General features: G+C 45.8%; 1 protein-coding gene across 1 annotated transcript in view; it reads left to right on the top strand.

Annotated features, from left to right (window-relative positions):
• LOC149359820 (protein phosphatase 1H-like) overlaps positions 1-26,804 on the top strand; it is a 34,451-nt gene that overhangs the window by 3,281 nt on the left and 4,366 nt on the right. Inside the window, exons 4-8 of the mRNA XM_089571927.1 lie at positions 3,345-3,429; positions 11,671-11,789; positions 17,247-17,310; positions 18,749-18,856; positions 23,416-23,579. Coding sequence (XP_089428053.1) covers positions 3,345-3,429; positions 11,671-11,789; positions 17,247-17,310; positions 18,749-18,856; positions 23,416-23,579 — 540 coding nt within the window. The remainder of the gene's footprint in view (positions 1-3,344; positions 3,430-11,670; positions 11,790-17,246; positions 17,311-18,748; positions 18,857-23,415; positions 23,580-26,804) is intronic.

Raw genomic sequence — 26,804 nt, 5'->3', positions numbered from 1 at the left:
TCTGGTGCTAACTTCCCTCTTCCCGGACCATCGGGTGCCCCCCTCTGCAAAAAGTTTTGTGGACGCCCTTGTCTGTGCACATATTGTTTGGTCACTTACTGTAACTATATATGTGCTTTACACCTCTTCTCAATCAGCAGTGTAACTGTTATTACCATTCTCATTTCAGTAAATAAAAATGTATCTTCTCAGAAGTGGGAATAGCTAGATGAGCTCATGCAGTTTGTTTTAAGCACTGCACAAAGTAGCCAGTGGACTGAGCACATGATGTGACAGCATCATGAGTAAGCCTTTGTCTTGTCAGCCTTTTTTCCCAGACCATTGTATGGTTTGCGCTCTGCCCCATTTTTTTTTTTAACTTAGGGTTAAGAGGGCTCTTTTCCTAGCACGGTGTCTTTGTAAATTGTGTACTTTTATTAGCCTTTTTTTTTTTGGCCGAGCAAGAATAGAATCTTATTGTATGCATTTTGAGACCGGAAATTGGAGGGGAATACTTGCTTGCATACACTATGGTGACTCCGTGTCTGTGTGCTCCAACCACTGGCCACCGAACGGCAACTGTTGTTTCTGAATGCGTCTGGAAAACTTGTTTTTGAAGCTGTGCAGTGATATTACATGTAAGGTTAGGCTGTCTAAAAAGAAATAAAAATAAAAGTGCCCTGCCCACACTACCGTAGGCAACACAGGTTCAGTGCGGTTACGTTTGTTAGGCTGGGTGATAAAAAAAAATAAATAGTGCTCTGCACGCACCGCCTATGTCAGTGGAGTTGCACTGGAGTGCGTGGTGAAGGTTGGAATGCTTTTTTCATGATGCACATTTCCAGCTTGGACACGCATCTGAAGACACATGTTCTGCCTGCCACTACGCCATGTATAACTGAAGCCATGCAAATGGCAGACAGCAGTTCTTGCAAGTTTTTTAATATTACTGTGATTGCGCTTTATAGAGGTGGCAGGTAGGAGGCAGGTTGCAAAGACACTTGTGTGCTGCACTTTAGGTGCGATTGAAAACCCTCATATGGTGAAAAATTTACCAAAAGCCCTTTCCTGCAGTGTACTTATGGTTACCAACATGCATGTTGCCTCGGGACTCAACGCTTCTTCTATTTGGTTCAAACTGTTAGTGCATGCTTTGCCTAGGCATTGTCATGGTGCTTACTGTTGCACCATATAGCAGCCATCAAGCAACAATGCACAGGAGTAGAAACATTTGCACGATATGCAGGAGTGAATGAATGGATAATTTACTGTGAAATGTACAGGGTGTTTTATGTAACATGAGCCAAGGATTAAAATAAGGTGGTGCATCACAGCTAGCTGAAATGAGCAACACATTGGTTCCTGCCATGTGGTGCTCCTCAGTAATGTTTATCATGTAATTAGTTAATTAGACAAGATTCATTATGCAAAATTTTTAATATTCACTTAGGCAAAGTGCGTCTCTAAGTTGTAGAGGGGCTTAAAGGGAAACTGCATAGGTTTTAGAAATCAACGAGCTTAGGAGGGTCGAATCTGTGGAACCTGCAGGTAAAGCATGCGAAGTCTTTTTGGGCTAGCACTTGAAATAGTGAAGTAATCGCCGATTAAAATCCGGACGCCCTTCAAGCTTTTCCGCAGAGCACAACGCCAAGTGGGGGGTGCATGATGACGTCATCGAAGGTATGGGTACATTTCCAACGCTCAAACGCCTGCTTTGAAGGAAAAAAAAACCAGCGGCACCGAAGGCAAACCCTGCCGAGAGTTGTTTGGCAGCGTCTAACGAGTCAGGGCAGGGTGTGGCTGACGACAGCGGTAATTTGAAACCATATCTTCCGTGACGTCACACTGAGTTTTCCTGCACTTCTTCGGTGCATTGAGAAGAAGCGCAAAATTCAATCGTTGATTACGTCCCTATTTTAAATGCTTGTGGAAAAACACTTGGCAGGCTTTACCTACAGCCTACATAGATTTGAATCCTTGAATATCGCGAGATTCTCACAAAAGTGCTGCAGTTGCCCTTTAAGAAACAACCGGTCCAGTTTTTGCAACTAAGTATCTCGGACTGGTCCTTTTTTTCTGTCATCTTAAGAAAGCCTGCAAAATATGAAAAAAGCCACATAATTGCACTCTTGCATTGCTGAATTGTAGCACTGCCAAATGTGTTTTGAACGAACAAAGCGAGTGCGCCCAGCACCTTGAAGTGAGCAGTTGACACCGATGCCAGCATGGTTAGTTTTGAACGTGCGTCAGCACGTATGTCTGTAACATGGAGAGCACACATCCTAATCTGTGATAAAGATACGAGGCCACTGAAAGCCAATTCAGACTGAGCTTTTATTGAGCCATCACACAAACAAAACAAAAACAAAGAAGGCAAAGCAATGAAGTCACGTAGTTTCAGATAACCTGCGTTGTTTTTATTCGTATCACTGTGCAGCCCACTGAACTGAGTGGCAACGTCGCACACAGGCACAGTCAGCGTGCACGTTTCACTCATTCGGCACACTGTCAAGAGCATTGCAAAATGGCAGCATGTGGTGTAAGCAAATTTGTGTTTGTTTTTATATTTAGCGGGCTACTTTATATGATGAAAGGAAGGGCCACACGGGAGGTACGTTTCTTCAACAAAAGAAAAAAAAAACAGATTGGTTGTTTCTGAATCTCTTCTACAACTTAAACTAAATGCACTTTGTCTTAAAGAGTAATAAAAATTCTTCATAAATTATCTTAGTTAAATTAACTAGTTAAGCAAAATATAAAGATAGTTTGTGTAGTACCACATGACAGCAAACAATACGTTGTTGGTTTCACATAGATACGGTTGACCGCTTTTTTAAAATCCTTGGCTCAAGTTAGTGAAACATCCTGTACGTGCCAGTCTATTAACACCCGAACACTCAGTCAGCAAGGGAAGGTTTCTGCTTGTGTCATCCATCGGGTGCTAGCAGATTGGCACATACATTTCACAGTAAATTATCTAGTCATTCGTCTGCGTATACCAAGTAAATGTTTTTACTTCGTTAAATTCTTCTCTTGCACATATCAGAGTGATATAAAAAGAGACTGTGACTGTGTGTCCCACAGTGTCAGTTAAGTGTCTCTTGATAACAGTTAGCCTGATAAACAATTCTATGGTTATGTGGGGCTTGTCAGAGGTCTTTGCAGTCGTTAGATGCCACTAGCAAGTGGGTCTCCAGCTGTGGCCTGCTTGAGGCACCTGTGACACCGTCAGGTTGTGCCGAAAAACAGAGTTTCATGATTCTTGTATCCTTGTGTATCCTCGTTGCATGATGGGAAGCAGCCCCTGAAACTGCTATTCTGCCGATCTTGCGATTGGTCAGTGTGTGTGTGCATGCTGTGTGCAGGGCTATCATCTGTCGTGGGGAGCAGGTGATCCCGATGTCCTGTGATTTCACACCCGAAACAGAGAGGTCACGAATCAAACACTTGGTGAGTTTCAACTCTTAACAACAACATGCACCCTAGTGGCTGCAACAGGTAAAATATGGGACAGTGCAGAGATTGAGAATTAATTTTTGTGCACTCAAAATTTAATGGCATTTGTTTTTCTTGACGCTTGACTAGATCAGCACTGTCCTGACTACCAATGGTGATTTAATCAAGAATGACTACTTGTTTATTTACGAATGCATTAGGTAGCACTGTGCAAATAGCAATATATTGGAACCGTTATGCTCATTATGTTATGTTCTGTTGTATTCTTCTTTTGTGTAACCACTCCTGTCTTTCAGCAGAACCAAAGGCTGGGCAAATTTGTGAAGTTAACCTTTCTTGAACAGCGCGCGAAAATCAGGATGGCACAAGAAACACACACAAACATGCAGTGCTGATTACCGACTGTATTTTTATTCAGAAAGATTTGTACTCATAAAAGCTCCAAAGCCCCACTGCATGCTCGGACAGATAGCATGAATAAAAACAAACAAGAAAATTTAAAGGAATCGAACCATGCCTAATGGCAAACAGCTCGAATAAAAAAAAAAAAAAACACTTGCAACACCATACTGAGGCTACAAGACTTCCATCAGGCTAGTTCAGTTTGATCAAGTGCAATGACTGAACACCTGGTATCTTTGGCTCCTCTCTTTAATGCATTTTGGCCCTGAGGCAATCTAAATCCTCCAAAATAAACAAAAATAAACATGCTGTTCTCTGTGGAAGTTAATAATTTTTTCAACAGCGCAAGCTACACAAGGACACAAGACGAGGAAACACACACACGAGCACTGATGTGTGTTCAGCGCTCGTGTGTGTGTTTCCTCGTCTTGTGTCCTTGTGTAGCTTGCGCTGTTGAAAATATTATTATGAATAACCAACTAGCCCGTGAGCTCACCCTGTTCTGTGGAAGTTGTTTAGGAAAGCAGTTTACCAGAAACTTTTGGCTGAATACCATTCACCAAATGTTTTTTTCAGTTGCAGATGTCATTGCGTCTGTGTTCTAATGTGACCAGTATAGCATATGGGCAGCATGTTGTTTTCTGCATGTAAGAAATGTACCTCTTAGTATGTTCAATTGGTTCCTGTTCTCTTGTATTTTTGCCAACATGCCACTTAGCTCGGAAGGATTATGAATTTATGTCTGGCATCACAGAGCTAGAAACAAAAAAATGCTCTTTTTTCACATCACGTTCATGTCATATGCTGATGTTGGCAGGCACCCTTCTGCATTCTTCTTCTCGTTCCACATCACTTAGCTTCATTCCATAGTGGAGAACCCGCCGCGGTGGCTCAGTGGTTATGGTGCTCGGCTACTGACCCGAAAGACGCGGGTTCGATCCCGGCCACGGCGGCTAGAATTTCTTTGGAGGAGAAATTCTAGAGGCCCGTGTACTGTGCGATGTCAGTGCACGTTAAAGAACCCCAGGTGGTCGAAATTTCTGGAGCCCTTCACTACGGCGTCTCTCATAGCCTTAGTCGCTTTGGGACGTTAAACCCCACAAACCAAACCATAGTGGAGAGTGTATCGATCGCTTCATGCAGAGACGCGACACATCAGTAGCTAGGCCAGAAAAGACGCCCGGTCCTTTATTGCGCATAGATTTATAGCTGCGGCTGCAGCGAGGGAAAGGGAAAGGAAGAAGGGGCGTTGACATGTTATCAGGCCGCTTGCTTGATAGCCACATCTGATACATCTTCTTTCCTCTGTGAAAAGATCAGTTTTGACAAAGCTCTAAGAAATTTGCCAAAACTTGTGATCATAAGTCAGCCGTTTAGGTTCCATGCGTGGCCGGGTTGTCCTGCGTGGAATGGCTGGCATGGTTGATCCAGTAGCTGCACCTGATGCTGTGAGCTGCGTGCTTGTGGCAAGTCCATCACGTGGCAAGTCCATGCTTGATCCACCAGCTGCACCTGATGCTGTGAGCCGAGTGCTTGTGGCAAGTCCATCACGTGGCTCACCCTGTTCATCGGCGGTACCATGACTTGAAGTTCTTGTAGCCTCGGAGCGGATGTCCACGTCGTCGTCGCTGTCATCGATGACGTTGTAGTGCTCTTGGGTTCGCAGCAGATGTTGCCTATTACGCCTTAGAAGACGGTCGTTGTCCATTCTCACGATGTGGGATCGTGGAGCCACCTTCTGGAGAACCATCGCTTTGCGCGACCATTGGCGGTCGTCACGAACCCGCACCGTGTCTCCTTGCTGCAGTGGAGGCAGTAGTTTGCCCTTGGACGACTGGCGGTGCTTGACTACCGGGCGCTCCTGTTCGACGCTGCATTCAGGCAGAGTAGTGCGCAGCCGACGACCCTGCAACAATTCTCCCAGTGATTGTCCGTCCTCTAATGGGGACGCGCGATATGATAAAAGACCCATCCAGAAGTCGTCACGAGACTCTGCAGTTTGCTTCATAATGCGCTTGACTATTTGTACTCCTTTCTCGGCCAAACCATTCGACCGCGGAAATTCAGGGCTCGAAGTAATATGGACAAAGTCATAGCGCCGTGCAAACTCCGCGAACTCTTGGGAAGCAAACTGAGGTCCGTTGTCGGTACACACTTGGGCAGGAATTCCGTACCGCGCAAAAATAGACGCAACCTTTGTAATGACTACGCGCGCAGTGGTGACGGCGAGTTTCTCAACGTCTGGAAAGTTTGAATGCGCATCAAACACCACTACGTACATGTCACCAGCGAAATGAAAAAGGTCGATTCCCACCCGGTGCCATGGCACCTTGGGTGTTGGCCACAAAATAAAAGGCTCAGAAGCTTGCTTGTAGGCGTACTTTTGGCATGCGCTGCATTTGCGAATGAGCGTTTCAATGGCACTGCCCATTCCTGGCCAGAAAATCAGGCCCCGAGCTCTGGCTTTACTTTTATTCAGCCCAAGATGTCCCGCGTGCAACTTCTGCAGCATCTCCACTCTCATTGTCTTCGGTACGACAATTTTGCATCCTTTCAGCAGTATTCCATCAATTTCCGATAGTTCTGCTGCAAATGGCTTTAACTCTCCTTCAATCTTAGTTCCTTGTGCCACCTGCTCCAAGACTTTGCTCAAGTATGGATCCGCTAAAGTCTCACTTTGCAGGCGCCGTTTTGTTGGTGTGCTTACTATGCTTGAGAGGACCTGTACAGCATGAACGTCGACGTCTTCGGTTGACTCCAGGACGGCACGGACGGCAGGAGCACGGGACAGCATGTCCGCTAACAGCAGGTCCTTGCCCGGAACAAACTGTAGTTCGTAGTCATAACGAAGAAGACGAATAAAGAAACGCTGCAGCCTTGGTGGCATATCTCCGATTGCCTTTTTCGTGATTGCCAGCAAAGGTCTGTGATCCGTTTCAATGACAATCTTGCGGCCATATACCAGCTGGTGAAACTTTTCACATGCGAAAACAATGCCCAGGGTTTCTTTCTCGATTTGCGAGTACCGTGTTTCGCTATCGGTGAGCGCTCGCGAAGCGTACATGACTGGGCGCCACTCACTGCCATGCTTCTGTAACAATGCTGCGCCTAACCCTAGCCCAGATGCGTCAGCCGAAATTTTGGTTTCTTTCTTCGCGTCGAAGAAGGCCAGCACAGGAGGCGTTGTTAATGCTTCGCAGACCTCTTTCCACTCATGCTCATGAGCCGAACTCCAGTCAAAAACGACGTTCTCCTTCACCAAGCTGCGAAGTAGGGACGTTTTATCGCTCAGTCGAGGCACGTACTTGCGGAAATAGTTAACGACTCCAAGCATTCTGCGTACTGCACTTTTGTCATTCGGGTGTGGCATAGCTTGAATGCTTGAAATTAGATCAGAACTCGGCAGTATGCCATGTTCACTGATGACGTCTCCAAGAAATGTTATTTCCTTCACACCGAAGGCACACTTCTCACGGTTGAACGTAAGACCAGCTTCCTCTGCCCTTCTCAGTGCTGCTCGCAAGCGCTCATCATGCTGCTGTTTGCTGTTGCCACAGATTAGCACGTCGTCAACATATACATGAACCCCTGGCAGGCCGTCGAAGATCTCTGCGAGCGTCTTCTGGAAGACCTCACTAGCAGACGAAATACCGAAAGGGAGCCGAAGGAATCTGTAGCGGCCGAACGGAGTCGCAAACGTGCATATTCGCGACGTGGCCTCATCTAACGGTATTTGGTGGAAGCCGGAGTTTGCGTCAAGGCGGGAAAACAGTCGCGCCCCTGACAATTCGCACTCAATGTCTTCACGTCCGGGCATAGGGTAGTGCTCACGCATGATGTGCTTGTTAATTTCTCTTGGGTCCATGCACACCCGGAGGCTTCCATTCTTTTTGCGAACTATGACCAAGGGACTCACCCATTCGGTGGGCTCGTCTACCCTTTTGATGATGGACGCCTTCTCCATGCGGTTGAGCTCTTCACGTAGTGGTTCCCTTAGGGAGAAGGGTACCCTTCTAGCTGGTTGTACGACTGGAACCGCACCGGGCCGCAGGACCATCTTGTAGTGTCGTTTGACGCAGCCGGTTCCACTGAAAAGGTGCGGGGCCGTTTGCTCTGGTGTTTCATGCCCATCCTGCATGTTAACGGCATCGACAACTGATGGAATGAGGCCAAATTGCAGGCATGTGTTAAAGCCAAGGATTGCTTGTCGGCCTTTTTTCACGATAAAAAAATTCGTCTCGTGCTTCGCTTTGTTCAGGAGCAGTGATGCTGTGGCGACACCCACGTGCTTGATAACGCTGCCATTGTAGGCAGTAAGAACCGCTGTACTCTTGCGCAGGGGCGTTGTACTGCAGATGCGTCGAAAGATGCTGAGGGGAAGAAGGTTTGCCTGGGAGCCCGTGTCAACTTTGAAACTGAGGACGCATCCGGCAATCTGGCCGTGCATTGTCCAATCTAGCCCTGCTTGCCTGTTGACACTACATATGCTGACGTCCAAAACTTGGAAGTTTTCATCGCTTTCCACCTCTTCCTGTATTTGGTTGACTTGGCGACTTCTGCAGCACAACGAGAAATGATTCATTCTTTTGCAAGTGTAGCAGCGCTTCCCGTAAGCTGGACACTGTCGCGGCGCGTGCGCTTGGTTGCACTGCTTGCATCGAATCCGCCTTTCTTCACCAGGCTGGTTTCTTACGGCGTAGTCAACGTGGACGTCGCCTTTGGACCAGGTAGCATTTTGCTGCGCGGCAGTCTCCGCTGCCTTACACATCTCTTCTGCTTTCTGCAATGTGAGACTCTTATCTCGTAGCATCTTTTCTCTGAGCGGGGTACTATTAGTGCCGAAAACAATCTGGTCTCGTACCATGGATTCTTCAAGGCCACCAAAATTGCAGAGCTTAGCTTGCGTTCTGAGGTCTCGTGCAAAGGGCTCAAATGGCTCGGACTCACCTTGTACCCGCATACGAAATACATGCCTCTCGTAGACTTCGTTTTCTTTTCCGTCGAAGTAACTGTCAAATTTCTTGAGCAGCGTGTCGTAATCATCTTTGCACTCATCTTTCGCGTAGCTGAAGTTGTTGTAGATGTCCAGTGCCTCGTCGCCGGCAGCGCTTAGAAGGATCGCTGCTTTGACTGCTGCTGACTTTGGGGTGGCGGTCGACGTCGCTGTCAGGAACAGTTGCAGCTTCTGCTTGAATATTAGCCAGTTTCTTCTGACATTCCCAGTCAACTGCAGTGGTCCTGGCGGTTTCACGATGTCCATTGCTTCGGCTGCTTGAATAATCCAGCTGGGCACACCGGGCCACTTCTGACACCATGTATCGATCGCTTCATGCAGAGACGCGACACATCAGTAGCTAGGCCAGAAAAGACGCCCGGTCCTTTATTGCGCATAGATTTATAGCTGCGGCTGCAGCGAGGGAAAGGGAAAGGAAGAAGGGGCGTTGACATGTTATCAGGCCGCTTGCTTGATAGCCACATCTGATACAGAGAGCGCTTGACAAGGGACAATGATGCTTACTTGTGCTAATTGCTGATTATTTCCTTTGATATACATAGGCTCTTGCCCTCTCAAGCTATGTCGTTTGTTCAAACCCACAGCTGTATGCATTGTTCAGCCGATTATAGTTCGTGTATTTGACAGTCATACTTGCCTGGTTCAACCACTGTAGTCGGATACAACTCCAGAATGAAGCAGCAGATGCCTCTCAAAGGAAGCCCCCAGCTAGGGGTGTTGACCGATTTTCATGGCATCATAGTTAACCCTTTGAAGGTTTTTGCCGTATATGTACGGCGGCGGTTTTCTGTCCCGCAAGGTCCTTGCCGTACGGGTACGGTTTCGATCTTCCGTTTGAAATTTTGCACCAAAAGAGCAATGCGTGCTCACTGGGGGGTGCTGCCACCTCTTAGGACTTACAAGAAGTGTTTGAATTTTGTGCTGCCTTCTAACGGAGATAAGCAGAACTTATGTCTAGCTTTAGCGCGGCGGCACAGACTGCGGCAACACCCCTTTTGTAGTTTTGGTTTTGCTGCGTGATCACAACGGAGTCGCGCGAAATTTGAGTTTTCTTTTTGTCAGCACTATCTTGCAGGGGCTGTCGAAGTTGATTTCTATCTTTATTGGCACTGCTCTTAGCTTGCTTATCACCGTTGCTCGCGAGGTATTCTCGCCCTCTGTGGCAACGCGCCTACGCGGTTTCGATTCCGCCGCGGGATCGCAGCGGAGTCGCGCGAAACGTGTTTTCTCTTTGTGGGCACTGTTTTGCAGAGGCGGTGAAAGTTGATTTCTATCTTTATTGGTGCTGCTCTTAGCTTGCTTATCACCGTTGCTATTCTATTCTATTGAACATTTTCCAGTTGTGAGTGATGCTGTCACCAAAGTACTGTTCCTAACTTTTTTTTTACTATTTATTCTCGATTATATACATTTTGTAGATTCAAGATCCGCAATAAAGTAATTTGACCACCTGGGAAAGTTTTCTTCAAAATAATTCGACCCTCAAAGGGTTAATCTCCTCTCATGCTAGCCTGGGAGGGATAACCTACGGATGAACTGTGACGTCGTGAACATCAGTACGCCATTGGCTGGGGGGCTTCCTTTGAAGGACATTTGCCGCTTCATTCTTGGGTTGTACGTATCAGACTAAGCTCGTATCAGGAAGAGCGTGAGAATTCGTTTTCTGAACAAAAAAAAAACTGGTTGAAAACTGGTACTTGTGAACAACGCAGGCTTGACCCTTCTCGACGAGGCTCCAGTTGCGTGTGCGCGGTGGCAGAGACGCGTTCACAGAGCTGTCGTGCGAAAAATAATGGATTGGTTGATATCCGAAGCCCCAGCTTTCAGTGCTTTCAAGCCCCCTGTTTGTCCATCATGTCTGTAATCTGACCAAGCCCTGGGGTGGTATTCTCCCGGTGTCACCTTTTGCGACATGTCGCATTCGCTCTTCGCTGATTGGCTCGATCCGCGGTGACGGCGGCGTGACGACACTGACCCGCCTTCCTGCTGCGTCATCGTGACGTTGCCCCAATTTACTACGCTTAGTCAAACAACGGAATGCGCTGAAGCGATTCGGGCGGGCAACGGGCTACCATTAGCGTACGAACGCAATCGGCAGTTGCGGCTTTTGCGCCCTTGGCGTGAAAACATGGCGGCGTCCTTTCAAGCGAGAGCCGCCCGCTTCAGCCAATTCAGCAGTCCTTGCGATTCCGGTCGGCATGTTTACCGGCAACTACTGGTGTTGTTACTTTTCGCTATGACTTACCTTGCTTCGACGATAAAGTTGTTTAAGCTGCAATTCAGCCTAGTTTTTTAGATACGCTCTCGATTCTGGAGCGCGCAAGCCTAATGGGACCTCCAGCTACACTGCTACCGTCTGCAACTGCCCGAAACGCAGCCGAAACCTAGCACAACCGTCCGGAACGAAAGAAAAATAGATTTGGAGCTTTTTCGCGGTATTTTATAGATTTAAATGAAGTAAAGCGAGTTTATATTAAATTTGCAAATGTTTTTTTGAACATTAGACGTCATGTGATGGCAAATATTCTTGCTATAAAAGATACGAAACTACTGCTGCTAGTGAATCAGCAGTGGTAAATTGTCGCTTCTCGGAGTGAATGAGTGCACCGCAGACGAAAGTGCCGGCGGCTTTTTCCGTTTCTTCGAGCATCTGCAAGCACTTTTTTAGGCCCCGCCCATATGCGACATGTCGCAAAAGGCGACACTGGCAGAATACCACCCCTGATGGCCACTTTGTGGAGAGTTTCGATGTGTGACAGCTCTGGGAAACGGGCCGAGCACGTTGTTGGAAGGCAAACGCCATGTTGATGTCTTCACAGGGCATGCAGTGTCCCGAGCTGCTGGGCAGCGAGTTCACCCACCTGGAGTTTGTGCGACGTCCCGTGCGAGCCGACCTGGGCAAGCGCCTGCTCTGTCGGGATGCCTTCATGACTGGCTGGTGAGCTGCCGCCCGGTTCGGGCATTTGTGTTTGGGCGGTTCAGCTCGTAAGGGGGGACCAAAAAATGACCAAAAAAAATCGGTTTTCAAAAAGTGACGTTTGTGGAATCTCCAGCTATTACTTTCAGACTGTACCAATTTTTTCCTTCAAGAAATCAACATTTTGATCACAATATTAAATTAAGATCATCGTATGAGCTGAATTTATGCAGGAGCCAACAATTTAATGGCATGAAAATTTTGGACATCTGGCTCTCTTAGTATGTCGATATCTCAACATCTAGAGATGTCATACTGTTTGCTAAGGGAAGCTGAAGGCACATTGTGTGCAATAATCGGAGCAGATTTGTTCAATCGCACTTCAAAAATTTAAATTTCGCAAAGTTTATCGATGCATTATATTCACGCCTTGAATATTGATATTCCAAGTGCTGTAAAATTACTACTGAGGGTAAAATGGAAAAATGGTTTTAATTATTGCACTCTGTACTCACCATACTATGTAGCCATGGATTAAAAATGATTTTTTATTGAGCAGTTCTTTTTGCACCGAGGTACTAATGAATGGCTTATTAAAATTATCTTGGGAACCAACTAATTTATGAGAAAGTTAATTTCATTGTTGAAGTAATATAAAAAAACTGAACAAGGTAGTACAGTTTCATTAGGATTGGACTAAAAATAAGGAAAATAGGTCTAACACCAGTGTCCCTCCTTAAGAGAGCGGTACCTCAAGCCATTTTGTTTACGGTCACGGAGTGAGAATGGAGGGAGTAGGCAAGGCCCATGTTTACTTTCCTCGTGAATGCACCTTTAATTTTTGACACAAAAAAAAAGCATGAATTTAAGAGCTGCGTTTGTTTAAAATTGACACTGCTGAATTAAACTTTTGCGAAGTTTTAATGAGTAATGCAGGGCATATGCTTATTATGTGAGCAAATGCAGTACCCATTGGTGCAGACATGAGGAAAATGCTTCGTAGGATCACATTAAAAATGTGCTAATGAAAATGTATACGCAAGCAGCACTGGCAGGTGTGAAATGCAAACCTCCCACACGTTGTGCTTCAATGGGAGGCAACCCCCCCCCCCCATATAATGGTGGGGTGCACTATATAATGTGTCGCCACATAGTTTAAATTTTAAACAAAATGCAAAATTGATATTCTTATAAAAATGTTGCAGTGCAGGTGTGGGCAGGTGTGGCGAGTACAGGGACGTACAGTCAGGCCCACTTATAACAATACTGGTTATAACAATACATTGGATATAACAATGGTCAGTCGTGGCACCATCAGCTTTACTATGTGTTCTATGGTAATATAAACTGCTTATAGCAATGCTCTCAAGGCACAATATTGGTTATAACAATTAAATCTGGTAATTGAGTGTCAACCATAATAGAAGAAAAACATGGAAATGCTACAAGCACACCAGCAAAACCCAAAAGTCCCCTTGGTTCTGCATGCTTCTTGAATTTCCCGCAAGAATCACTTCTGGAAGGCCCGCTTGATTCCTGTGACATGGAGGTGCGCGAAGCTCCGCCGGTGCAGTGATAGCAGTGCTTTGGTCATCGGTGAACATTTTTCCGGTCCTCTGAGGTTCGAATTAATGAGCCTTTACAGGCATTAGAACAATCAAACCCCTCCGGGTATTTACTGTCAATAAATGCCCTGAAGTTTGCCGTCTTTTCTTTTTTTCGGCACAACCCCGTTATAACAATTATTGGTTATAACAATGGTATTTCCATGGCACTTGAATATTGTTATAAGTGGGCTTGACTGTAGTTATCTTTCTGGCTGCTTGACCCAGCCACACGGGACTAGTTTCAAAGTGCTCAGAGCAGTTGTGGCATGTCTCACACCTTGCCAGTGTGCATAATTAACCATCGAGTATATTCTTGATACATAAACGCCATTCCATTTCATGAGTGTTGGCAGTTTTTTTTAAAAAGCATTTGGCTGTTAGTCGGGAGACGGAGTGGAGCGAGGTTTATTCACACTCGTAATAATGGTGGCCACTCCACCAAAGACGAAGATGAGTGATGATGATGAACACATGTATGTAGAGATGAAGACGAAGGTCACACGATGATGATACTACAGTCGAACCTCGTTATAACAAACACGGATACAACGAATTATCGGATATAACGAAGTGAAAGAAAAGTTTGGTTGGACATGCTTTATTCCTAAGGGAGTTCTATCTGTATAACGAAACGAAAAATTAAAAATTTGACACTGTATCGGTTATAATGAAGCAGTTTTTGTATTCACGGGGCTCAAAATGCGCAAACAAGTAGGAAAAATCTCAAAACACGCTAAATTTTGATCTTTTGAAGCGCGCGCACCTAAAATGTGTTTGAATCACCCGTGCTTCCGCATGCGACGCCATCTAGGGAGAGCGAATGAATCTAGCATCAACGGCTGCCTAGCACGTGACTGGCACGTGATCGAACCGACGCCCGCTCCCCGGCCACCCCCGCCGTCGCAATTTCCGATCCGCGCGCGCTATCTCTGCAGTTCAATCTGTAGACGCCGTCGCGGAACGCGCTTTAACAAACATCAGTTTCGCTTGAAACGAAGATAAAGATATTCAGGGCAGTTGACAGCGGGCGCAAGGAAAAGTCAATGCCACGGACTTCGGTGTTGCGCCTAGCACTCTTATCTATCTAGATAAGATGGTTATCTTGAGCACAAGGCAAATATTACAAACGCCCACTCTGCAGGCGCTGTGAAGAATGACAGCAAGACAGGATGTTGAAGATGCCTTGTTTGCATGGCTCAAGGACGTTATAGCGCTTAACCTGCCTGTGTCTGGTGCCGTCCTTCAAATGAAGGCGAGAAGTCTCACTTCCGTCAGAGGCCACAATGACTTTCATGCAAGCAGTGGCTGGCTGCAGCGATTTAATGACCGCCATCGGATTGTTTGCCACGTCTTGTCTGGCGAAGAAGCAGCCGTTGGCGCCGAGAACTGCGAGAAGTAGGCAGAAAGCTTCCGCATGCAACTGGGAGGCAAGCGGACAATTTCGGCGAGACGACATGGCGTCAGCTGGCGGTTCCGAACGTTTCGAGGAATTCATCTGTGCAGATGACAACTTGGCTGTGGCGCCCGAACTGACCGACCACAAGAAATTGCTGATCAGGTGGTTTCTGCAGATGATGCTAGAAACAGCGATGCATGTGAAGATGGCGAAGTGCGAGCTCTCAGCAGCGCCGAGGCCGCTGACATGGCCAGGAAGTTGAGGAAGTTGACCTCGAGAACCTACCTGTGGCCAAATCAGCTGACATCGGGAAAGCGCTGCTCTGTGTTGATTTCGTCGAGAAATATAACCTGTCAAATAGTGTGAAGTGCCGCCAAACGGAGATTATGTCGTTTTTTAAATAAATCAGTTTTTGCACCTGGCCATGCATCCCGATTTGTGAGTTCGCTCTTGCTTTCCAGTACGAAATGTAAGGCGAGGTTTCATACGCTTATACCACGCGTTAAATACAAAAATAGTGCATTTTTTCAACCCTGTGCTGTCCATCTTAAAGTACTCTTTACTTGGGCTTATTAGCGACCTTTTCTGCGGGAATTTAAGTGCATACTTTTATAACGAATATTGGATATAACGAACGAATTTCCGCGCAAAATGCGACTTCGTTATAACGAGGTTGGACTGTAGATATGTACAGATGAAGACAAAGATAGGACACTGTGCTTACAGTACAAGCATTTTCTTAGTACTGCACTTGGTTGCGGCAAATCATTATTTATGAAGCCTGGATAAGTCCATGCGATGGTTTTTCTTCTTATTGGTCATTCCGGTGTTCTGTGGGTGGCACAGTGGCAGAATCTGTGCACTGGTAGCCTAAGGCTACCAGTGCTGATTGATTGAAGCGAAAAAGTTAAAAAGTTCTTTACAGGACGAGGCTCATAGACAGTACAGATTTAGCACTGCAGAAAACCTGCAACCATTGTGTGAATTGTTTACAGCCGTTCAGAGTCGGCCACACGTGTCTAGAGTGCTCGGGTAGCGTGCTGCAGAGCAAATGGAGTGAAATCTTTTCGCACCTGCTTTGCTAGCAGTAAGGCGCTGGTCCCTGTGCGGTTTGCGTGTCTATTCGGCTGCTCTCCAGCGCAATCATTGTCAGGGAAAGTCAATACGTGCTTTAGAATTTCGCTTTGTTTCCCCCAGACAGCACCTCTTGATTGCTGTAGACAAGTGTGATCAACTCAGTACTATTTGCCAAGGTGGGCTTTCAGAACAGGGAGATATTTGTCCAAGAGAGTTTGTGTTGATTTGGTTGTGTTGATTTGGTTTTCAGGTTATCCACCTCGGAGCCCATTGTCTATGCAGAACAATTTATGCAAAGCCTACTGTATATCTGGCTTTCTTGCACATTTCTGATAACTGCTGGGGGCTTTCAGTTCAGCACTTTACACCCTGTCATGTTTTGCGACAGGATTTGTCGTCAGTGGGGCACATGGTAGCAATATCCAAAAGTCGGTGTGTAGTGCCACATTGCTATCCACCCAGAACATAATGTTGATCAAATGGAGGTTTTTACCTGCCCAGAACATAATGTTGCTTATGTCTATGCCACTGAAAAAAAAAAAAAGAAATGTAGAGTGTGGTTAGCTTAGCTCATAATGTTGATCAAGTTGGGGTTTTTTTGGATCAAGCTGTGCTTTTATGGCTGCATAATTAGATAAAGTGAGGGATTACATTTATGGATGATGTACCAAGCTATGCTTTGCTTTCGCTTTATTTTCTTTTTTAGGTTTCCATGAATAAATAGTTTCATTCGCAGATAATATAGCCGCAAAATAAGCCCGCAGAAATAAAAATACGCGCAGACTATTTGCTACTACGGACTACTACGTATTACTCCGCCGATGGCAGAGCGGCAAGCCGCCGCTGGACTGGGTGAAAGGCACTACACGCGTTGGTCGACTCCGCCCACCGTACGAGGCAGAATTAAAAAAAAAGGGCGGGAGCCGGACGTTAATTCGATTTAATTAGGGAAATTGGCCACACAGGGCAATAAGTCGCAGTTTCTAAGAATGCTAGGAACGTGTAGATCGAGTTCCCGCGGCAAAAAGACAAGTTCAGATTCCTCTTCAGTGCACCTTTAAGCAGGCTAGCATGAAAGTTGTATTATATCATTTTTGTTCTGCCGTACACAACCTGAACTAAACTCTGACACATCGTAGCCACTGTTCAGCTGTTGAAAACGAACCTGAAACAGCATCAAGGAAGAAATTCATTTATGATTTATTTGGCAGGTGTAGGTGACTTGAAACTGTGTGGTCAGTGCACCTTTCCAAAGAAGGAAACACTCAATCAAGAATTAGATGTGCACAGCTTAGGGCAGTTTGCACAAATTCAATCAACAGGGCTGTTATTCTTGCTGCAATGTTGCCAACAATGCATGTAGCAGTGAAGCATGCTGTTCTGATCCTCGATGCACAGGGCCTACAGGACAGTGACGCCCGAGGACCTTCGCTTTCCACTCATCTACGGAGAGGGGAAACGAGTGAGTGCATCTCTTTTGCTGGCAGCGTTCAACGCTTGTCGGCCTCTTATACGTCGCTCTTTTAGGGAGAGCACACAACTTAGTAGCTGCAAGACCTAAACCTAAAAGCTTGTTTTCACCCTGGCGATGTCTTTCGAATTGTCTAACGGTAGCCGACCGATTTTTTGGACTCTGACAATTCGGACTTGCGCCATATTTCAGACTTTGATGAGGAACCATCGCGCATCTCATTGGAATCTGCACTTTTTTACGACCGATATTTCGGACTTTGGAGTCCAGAAGTTCAGTTTTTCGGACTAAAATAGGCGCCAACACTACTGTGGAGATCGTTTTTCAACCGAAAGTTTGTTATTTTGACCGAATATAGACACAAGTGGGCATCGCTGTCAAAAACCCATTTTGTGCCATCGTGAAAGGTACCATCTTGAATTTAAACGGAGTCTGCGGGCGCTGACAGATTGAATCAGACGGACTGGCTTGAATAGGCTTGGATTTGTTCATCGTTGACATTCGAGATGATGGCATGCTCTCCATTATTATTGAGAGGGCCTACAAAAAGTGTGTGATCGCGTTGAAAACAGGACAGCGGGACAGCTGCTGCATCCGCCGCAGCTTGGACGACACCGCCCGCGATGCAGGGCAACAGATGAGGAGGGCGGGTTGTATTCAGAGGCGCTCGCTTCCGCTCGTGTCTTGTCATGGATTACCTCTCGGTCTGTGCGAGCGTCATTTCCCATGTAAACCGACTGTTCTTGCTTCGCACGGCACGTGCATTCGTTTGTTTGCAGCATGATTTGTGGCCGTGTCGCACTGTCTGGAATCATGACATGAGATGGTGCGGACATAACAAAAGCGTGACTATTGCTGTCTAATATCATTTGCATGCGGAACATGGGGAGCGTCGATTTTCGCTATTTCGAAAGCCAGTTTTCCGCAGAAAAGTATATTTTTGATGTTCATGAATTTTTAGGGCTGTTCGATTATTGAAACAACATTCCAAGTCCCGCCGAGTCCAAAAAATCGGTCGTAACTGGGGAAGGCAAAGTGAAAGAGCATTAAGATTTGCTTGCCTTATGCTTGCAGGTAAAAAAAGAGTGACTTTGTAAGTCACTCTGTGGGGGGATGCTAGAATCTACAGTCAGCATTTTTGTTGTTTGCGTCGTGTTCCCAACAGTATCAGCAAAAGAAAGTCATACTAAACTTTGCTGCTGAAGCAGAGAGTCAGAAATGAGTTTATTGATTTTTGCGTTCTTGCTTGATTTTTAACATCAATGAAAAGCAATACTTTAAAATTGAAACTCTGGTTTATTTGGTCAGCTTTTTGGCACATTGTGTGCTATTTTTTTAATTCATGGTTCATTGCGTTGTGTGCATGTTTTCGAATCTGGCCAGTAAACATGTGGTCGGTGTGAGCTCATGCCTTTGGTATCTTTGACAGAGCCGAGTTTTGGCAACAATCGGAGTGACACGAGGCTTTGGAGACCATGATCTCAAGGCTCAAAGCAGCAACGTTGACATCAAACCATTCCTGACCCCCGAGCCTGAGGTAAGCCTCCAGTGAATTGACTGTTTGCTGCTTCAGATTAACCCGTCAGATCAGCTAGATCAGACTGCCGATTCGGGCATGGACAGAGTGGGCTCAGCGATGTAGCATTAGCAGTGTAACGTGATATGTATCGAACTGTCCAAATATATTTTTTGCAAATCTTTTGCAAAAGTAGAGCAGTGTTGTTCGCCTTTATCAGACTCCTGTTCAGCGGAACATTCAATATACAGTAGAATCTTTGTGATAAGAATCTCATGGGACCATGAAAAAATTCATCTCATCGTAAATTTTTTATCATCCAAACGAACAAAATTCGTATGCACAAGCATAGCAAATGCATCCATGCAGATCTGTTTACGGCTGACGGGATTTATTCACGGCGGTGCATACAGCGCGACTGGCAATCGCAGCGTTGGTGATGTACGGGCAATGCTTAGTGTTCGAGAGCACGGTCATGGTTCGCACGTTTGTTTCATCGGTAGTGGTGCAGGAGTGAGATCGGAACATCCGTAATTCTGCGCATTGTGCACAGTGTGCTCGGCCGGGGAATTTTATAAATTCATATCATTGCGAAATTCGTATCATCCGTGTTCGTATCACTGAGATCCTGCTGTACCAAACTGCGCGTTGCGCCCCTGCAAGTGCTGCTTTGCCGGGTCAGCTGCGCAGCCATGAGCGCCTGTGAGCAGCGCTGGCACCGTAAAATCACGTGATGAGGCGAACGTTGGGTGTGCTTGTGGTGTGGCCTTCAGTCCAGCAGGCTTATTTTCCAAGTGACTGATCTCATGAAGGAAAGCCGTCGTTCTGTGCATGGGTTGTCATGTGGTGAAGGGCGGCTTTCGCGTGCCCTGCTTTGCTGTTGAGGGCGACGCAGACATCTACTTTACCCTAGCCTTAAGGGGGGACACTGGTCTTAGACCTATTCTCCTTATTTTAAGTCCAATCTTAATGAAACTGTACCACCTTGCTCAGTTGTTTATACTGATTTCAACAATGACATTACCCCTCATAAATTAGTCGGTTCCCAAGATAATTTTAATTAGTCATTCATTAGTACCTCATGGCAAAAAAATCTGCTCGATAAAGAATAATTTTTAATCCATGGCTACATAATGTGGTGAGTAAAGAGTGCAATAACCGTTTTTCTATTTTACCCTTATCAGTAATTTTACATCACTTGGAATATCAATATTCAAGGCATGAATGTAATGCATCGATAAACTTTGTGAAATTATAATTTTTTGAAGTGGAATTGAACAAATCTGCTTCGATTATTGCACACATTGTGCCTTCACAAAAAATATGACATCTCTATCTGTCCTAGATGTTGAGATATCGACATACTAAGACAGCCAGATGTCCAAAACTTTCATGTCATTAAATTATCTGCTCCTGCATAAATTCAGCCCACACAATGATCTGAATTTAGTATTGTGGTCAAAGTGCTGATTTATAGAAGGAAGAAATTGGTACAGTTGGAAAATAATAGCTGTAGATTCCACAAATGTCATTTTTCGGAAATCGATTTTTTGGTCACTTTTCGGTCTCAAAAGACCAATGTCCCTCCTTAATCGAGATATTGTTGTGTTTATAGTGTTCCGAAAACAGAATTGGAGCTCTTATGATGAGCAGTGGCTTCGCTCAAAGCATCATCCGCTGGGGCTTCGATGCAAAGTGAGCTAGGCCTAGCGTTACCCAACGAGTGGTGTGTTGCCAGTATGTTGGCGGCCAGCACATCGCTGTAGGAAGCACGCTGCTAGCATGGGTACAGTGTATCACTTCTCTGGATTACAGATGAAATTATCTGTTGCTATGTTTTGTATATAAAATTATTGATGTATCAAACTATATCACGATCCTCTTTGAGTTTGATATATCCGGGATCAGCTGTAGATTTATAGGGGTGTTTCACGCCAGTTTTCTGCTGCATATTTGTCTCGCTGATGCATTGGTTTTTGTCTTTGTGAGCTGCTTGCACAATTGTGAAATGAGTTAGCCATAGTTGATACCTGCGAAAACGAAACCAGTGCTGTGCTTTAGATGCTTGCCGTTATTGCTGTACTTGATGTCGGAGAGATATGGTTCCGCTGAAGCAGGTTCAATATGATGGTGGGTTCACTGTGATGTACTATGGCTTTTTTTTTTAAATACTATATGTTGTGTAGCAGGCTCCTCATGTGGTAAAACCTGATGTATTACAGTCGAACCTCGTTATAACAAACACGGATACAACGAATTATCGGATATAACGAAGTGAAAGAAAAGTTTGGTTGGACATGCTTTATTTCTAAGGGAGTTCTATCTGTATAACGAAACGAAAAATTCAAAATTTGACACTGTATCGGTTATAACGAAGCAGTTTTTGTATTCACGGGGCTCAAAATGCGCAAACAAGTAGGAAAAAATTTCAAAACACGCTAAATTTTGATCTTTTGAAGCGCCCGCACCTAAAATGTGTTTGGATCACCCGCGCTTCCGCACGCGACGCCATCTAGGGAGATCGAATGAATCTAGCATCAACGGCTGCCTAGCACGTGACTGGCACGTGATCGAACCGACGCCCGCTCCCCGGCCACCCCCGCTGTCGCAATTTCCGACCCGCACGCGCTATCTCTGCAGTTCAATCTGTAGACGCCGTCGCGGAACGCGTCTTAACAAACAGCAGTTTCGCTTGAAACGAAGATAAAGATATTCAGGGCAGTTGACAGCGGGCGCAAGGAAAAGTCATTGCCACGGACTTCGGTGTTGCGCCTAGCACTCTTATCTATCTAGATAAGATGGATATCTTGAGCACAAGGCAAAGATTGCAAACGCCCACTCTGCAGGCGCTGTGCAGAATGACAGCAAGACAGGATGTTGAAGATGCCTTGTTTGCATGGTTCAAGGACGTTAGAGCGCGTAACCTGCCTGTGTCTGGTGCCGTCCTTCAAATGAAGGCGAGAAGTCTCACTTCCGTCAGAGGCCACAATGACTTTCATGCAAGCAGTGGCTGGCTGCAGCCGTTGGCGCCGAGAACTGCGAGAAGTAGGCAGAAAGCTTCCGCATGCAACTGGGAGGCAAGCGGACAATTTCGGCAATGGTGAAGATGGTGAAGTGCGAGCTCTCAGCAGCGCCGAGGCCGCTGACATGGCCAGGAAGTTGAGGGGGTACCTTGAGAACCTACCTGTGGCCAAATCAGCTGACATCGGGAAAGCGCTGCTCTGTGTTGATTTCGTCAAGAAATATAACCTGTCAAATAGTGTGAAGTGCCGCCAAACGGAGATTACGTCGTTTTTTAAATAAATCAGTTTTGCACCTGGCCATGCATCCCGATTTGTGAGTTCGCTCTTGCTTTCCAGTACGAAATGTAAGGCGAGGTTTCATACGCTTATACCACGTGTTAAATACAAAAATAGTGCATTTTTTCAACCCTGTGCTGTCCATCTTAAAGTACTCTTTACTTGGGCTTATTAGCGACCTTTTCTGCGGGAATTTGAGTGCACACTTTTATAACGAATATTGGATATAACGGAACGAATTTCCGCGCAAAATGCGACTTCGTTATAACGAGGTTGGACTTATGTCCTAATTCAACGCAGTTGTACATAGCCTTGTTTGGAGCACTTCAGTGCTCAGCTGGTTTGGCTGGAGAAAATTTGGAGCTGTAACGAAGGTAACCGTGTGATTGCTGCTGCATACTGAATCAAGGATTTATGCGATTATAGATTTATTGGAGATAAACTGAAGGGTTCTTATCCTTAAAATAAATACCTTTTCCGGCCTTCTCTCATGCCACCTGTTCTTCCACCTTTTGGGCAGAAAAGCGAAGGTTAAATTGCACTTGTGGAGTGGGCTTACCTTTGTGTTCTTATCACGTGAAGTGAAAGTGTAGTCGTTGCCCTTTGTAAAGGGGCTGCCATCACCATTGCATTGTTATTGTAGCCACCGCATGCAATGATTGCCCATTTGCTTTCGACCACCGTGATTCTACGAATATAACCTCACCCTTTCCTGATTTTCTTAGCCAGTAATTGGATAAAGGGAAAGGTATTTATGCAGGAGTAGAGTTCATAGAATTTATTGGGGGTTTGAGCAATGACCACAGTCACTTCTGACTTGGATTTGTGAGCCCGGTAACATCAGTGCAGACATTTGTTGACTGGTCATGGTGAGCTTTATCCATGTCAGTGCTTGCCTATGACGGTTTACATTTCTGTGTACCAAGGAGCGGTTCTGAGACTAAGCAGTTAGTAATGTACTGTCTGGTGGTGCTTCACATGAGCACTGCACAGGACATGTGGCTGTTTTGACATTTAGGCTTAGAAATAAGGAAACTGCGGGAATGAATCAGGGGGAGTTGGTTGGAAACCGCAGGGGAATAAAGATAGTACCAGTACAGTGTAGTTGTGGCCATCAACTAGTGTTGATTCCGTGACAGTGCAACATGGCTTTTGTTGCTGGTTTGAGGTTTCGCTGCTTTATCGATCTCTCAGAGGCAAGCGCTTTCAGACTCGATTTCTTGTTCTAGGCACAAGTGGTGCATTATTGCCAACTGAGTCGCATAATTTGATCTGTTGCAGGTTCGAGTCTTCGATGTCTGTTCGGAGGAGCTTACCGATGGCGACGTGCTCGTCATGGGCACCGATGGTCTCTGGGACGTGCTGCCCAATGATAAGGCAGCCCAGATTGTGCTCAAATCACTCGACCACTTCCCAGCGAGCGATACTCAGCGCCACAAGTTCAGGTAGGCCACCATGCTTTGGTCAGTAGCGCTCGCCAGAATGATTGCAGGTTCACTGGAAGCTTTAATGCCATATATACTCAAGTGATCACTTTGTGCGATAATTCACGTGATACAACATCCAGCTGGGTGCTTTGCGATGAATGGTGTTCTTGAGCATGACTGCATTTCTGTTATTGCTGCTAAATGGCCCAACAGCAACCTGATAAAGTGAGGGTGGGTGTAAGGAGGAAATCTGAGCGCTTTAGGAGGTCTGTGTTGTATCATTGGCTTGCGGATTGGAGACACTCAGCTGATGCGCATAGGATAATAGGTACCGGTGCCGGAAGAGAGTACGTCAGTGCCTTCAGTTGCAACACAGTCGTGATTTTAAGCATCATCATCATGATCCGCAGTACTACTGTCCACAGTGTGATGGAATGGCTAGAATGTAACGGCTCAGCTCGAAAATGGTGTTGGGAGATGGGAAATAAAAGGAAACCGCAACAAAAGCACATGCGAAAAAAAAAATTATTTATTTGTTTCAGTTTATTTCATTTTTAGTATTCGCTTCATAGTGACAGAGACAATGCATTCACAAAAGAAAAGAAAAATGAATATTTCATCCCTTATGCCACTGTTCAATGCAACGGTGGGCAAGAATGTTAGGGACCGTATCATCCTGGCGTTTCACACATTGTAACAGTATTAGGTATTTGTTGTTTCTTCTACCATTGCAAGGTTAGTTCCCAATGCTGCTGAGCTGCAAATTCTTGCATTTGATTAGTTGCACAGCTTGTATCATGGATTGTGCTGCCTGACTTATTGCACACAACCGAGGAAGCTATTTTTGCGTCGGTGGGCCTTTCACCTTTTCACACGTCGTGGAAGCTGCCACTTCTCGTGCTGTACAGCCAAGCTACGAAAGCACACAAATCTACCCTGTCCTCAGCAATTCCTCACAACACGGCTGTCAGCCAGGAGGCTACCGTATTTACTCGCATATTGGTTAATATATTGTATATATTGACCACCCCCGCCAGCCTGTGGACCTTGAACAAAGAAAAACAGTTGGAAGTGTCGTGTAGATTGAACTACGCAAGTTGCCAACATGCAATTAGGGCGACTGACGCAGGGAGGCACATAATGAAGGTTCAGCCGCGCAGTGATAAACTTTCCACCAAAAACTTGAATGCAACGCTGTCTCGAGGAACGCACAATGGAAAGTGCCAGGCATAAAGACTTAATTTCGCTCTGTGAAAAATCCTGGGTGGTGCATTTTAATTTTTTTTTAATTTTAGTTTTTTAATTATTTTTTCCCGGAGGGGAGGGGGTATTGTCTCTAAAAGTTTGGCAGACACCTTCACTGTCCGCAGTGTAGCTAATGTATTCTAATGGCGGTAACCATCTATGGTTGTGTAGAGGGCTTGGCATTGTTATTGCACACGACAGTGCATTTTCACTGCTTTTCCCAGTATCTGGTGCACTTTGCGGTAATGTCGAACTCACACGCTGCCATGCAGTTTTTTTTTTTTCACCTCTGCATGTGAGTTGACAGCTTGCTTATATGCTGTTGAGAATAGTTATCAATGTTCGGGAGACATTACTCACCGCCCGGCTGTGAAACTAGAAGTTTTGTTTTTATGATAAGACCACAGTTAGCACGACATGACAGCGCGACGGGGTTCCATGGATATCTTCACATTGGCCTTCTCTGAGAATCCTTTGTACTGTTCTCTTGAAAAAGAAAGGGTGCCAAAATCATCGTGCAGCTTCTGCTGGTGAATTCTCGAAGGTGACCTGGAGGATCATTAGGATCATTGGCATTTCTCTCCCCTGTCCTTTTCTGTGTTTAGAGCCGAGTGTGGCGGTGATTCGTGTATTGGTCAGCCCCGAGTTTGGAGAGTGCTATGGGAGGGGGGGGGGGGGGGGGGGGGGGAAGAAAAACAGGTGAACTCATACGCGAGTAAATACGGTAACACTTCTACCTTTCAACGGAAGCCGATCCCACTACTAGCAGCTCAAGTCAATGCTGTATAAACCATTATGGTTGCAGCAGTTTACTCGCGTATTGGTCGACACGTTGTATCGGTTGACCCGCTCCCCCCAACCTCTGTACCTGGAAAAAAGAAAAACAGTTGGAATGTCGTGTAGGTTGACCAGCGAAAGTGCCACGACAATGAAGATTCCAGAAATTTGCGCTGGAGTGGAGCAAAGCTTCACAAGCGCAATGCCACTGTTGCAGCTGACCTTAACATAAGGCATGGAGGCAGGGGTACACTGGAAGGGGACTCCATCTTCCGGCGAGACGCAGTTATTAGGCTTAGGTGGTAACGACGACAGCGGTGTTCTTTGTAGCTGTACCTTCGAAACGGGCAAGCATATATGCTGCACCCTGACCCTAAGAAATACAGACTGACAAACTGGAAGGAAGAGAGAGAGAGCAAAAAAAGAAATATAAAAGAAATGCACGTACAAAAGGAAAAATGAGAGGAAAGAAGGCGGGAGAAGTGGTTGCCACATAGCAGGAGACAACGGACCAGACACTGTTCAGTGGCAGAGCCACCACTTGGCATGCAGGCTGGAAGCTTATTGAGCCCTTACAGTCTTCGCCCTTTGATTTTTTTTTTTTTTTTTTTTTTTTTTTTTCTACACAACCTCGTTCAATTGCCTGCCCTTGTTTGTGGAGTTCCCTCTTTGTGCATTCTCGCTGCGTGGTTAGTCTAAGGCTAATGATGTCAGGATTGTTAAGTGTCGAAGCCGCCGCGGTGGCTCAGCGGCTATGGTGCTCGGCTGCTGACCCAAAAGACGCGGGTTCGATCCCGGCCGCGGCGGCTAGAATTTCTTTGGAGGAGAAATTCTAGAGGCCCGTGTACTGTGCGATGTCAGTGCACGTTAAAGAACCCCAGGTGGTCGAAATTTCCGGAGCCCTCCACTACGGCGTCTCTCATAGCCTTAGTCGCTTTGGGACGTTAAACCCCATAAACCAAACCAAACCAAGTGTCGAAGGTTCTGAATAGGATAGCGGGCCTGGCTCAGTGAACACCAAAATGCGCTGCCTTGTACCATAGGAGTCCAGTGAGCAATTGAAAGGGTTAGGTGGCTGAAATGAGTGTGGGACAGTGTCTGTCCTCTTGCTTCTGAATTCTCCTTCTGAATTCTCCTCCTCACTTCTGTGCATTGTATATTTGCTTTGGTGTGAAGTCACGCAGAACTTAGACATATACTAATATGCTTTAGCCAGCGAGA

Source organism: Amblyomma mixtum, chromosome 2 (genome assembly GCF_055824585.1).
Source record: "Amblyomma mixtum isolate Tamu chromosome 2, ASM5582458v1, whole genome shotgun sequence".
Lineage (NCBI taxonomy): Eukaryota > Metazoa > Arthropoda > Arachnida > Ixodida > Ixodidae > Amblyomma > Amblyomma mixtum.
This window is presented reverse-complemented; position numbering and strand designations above follow the sequence as displayed.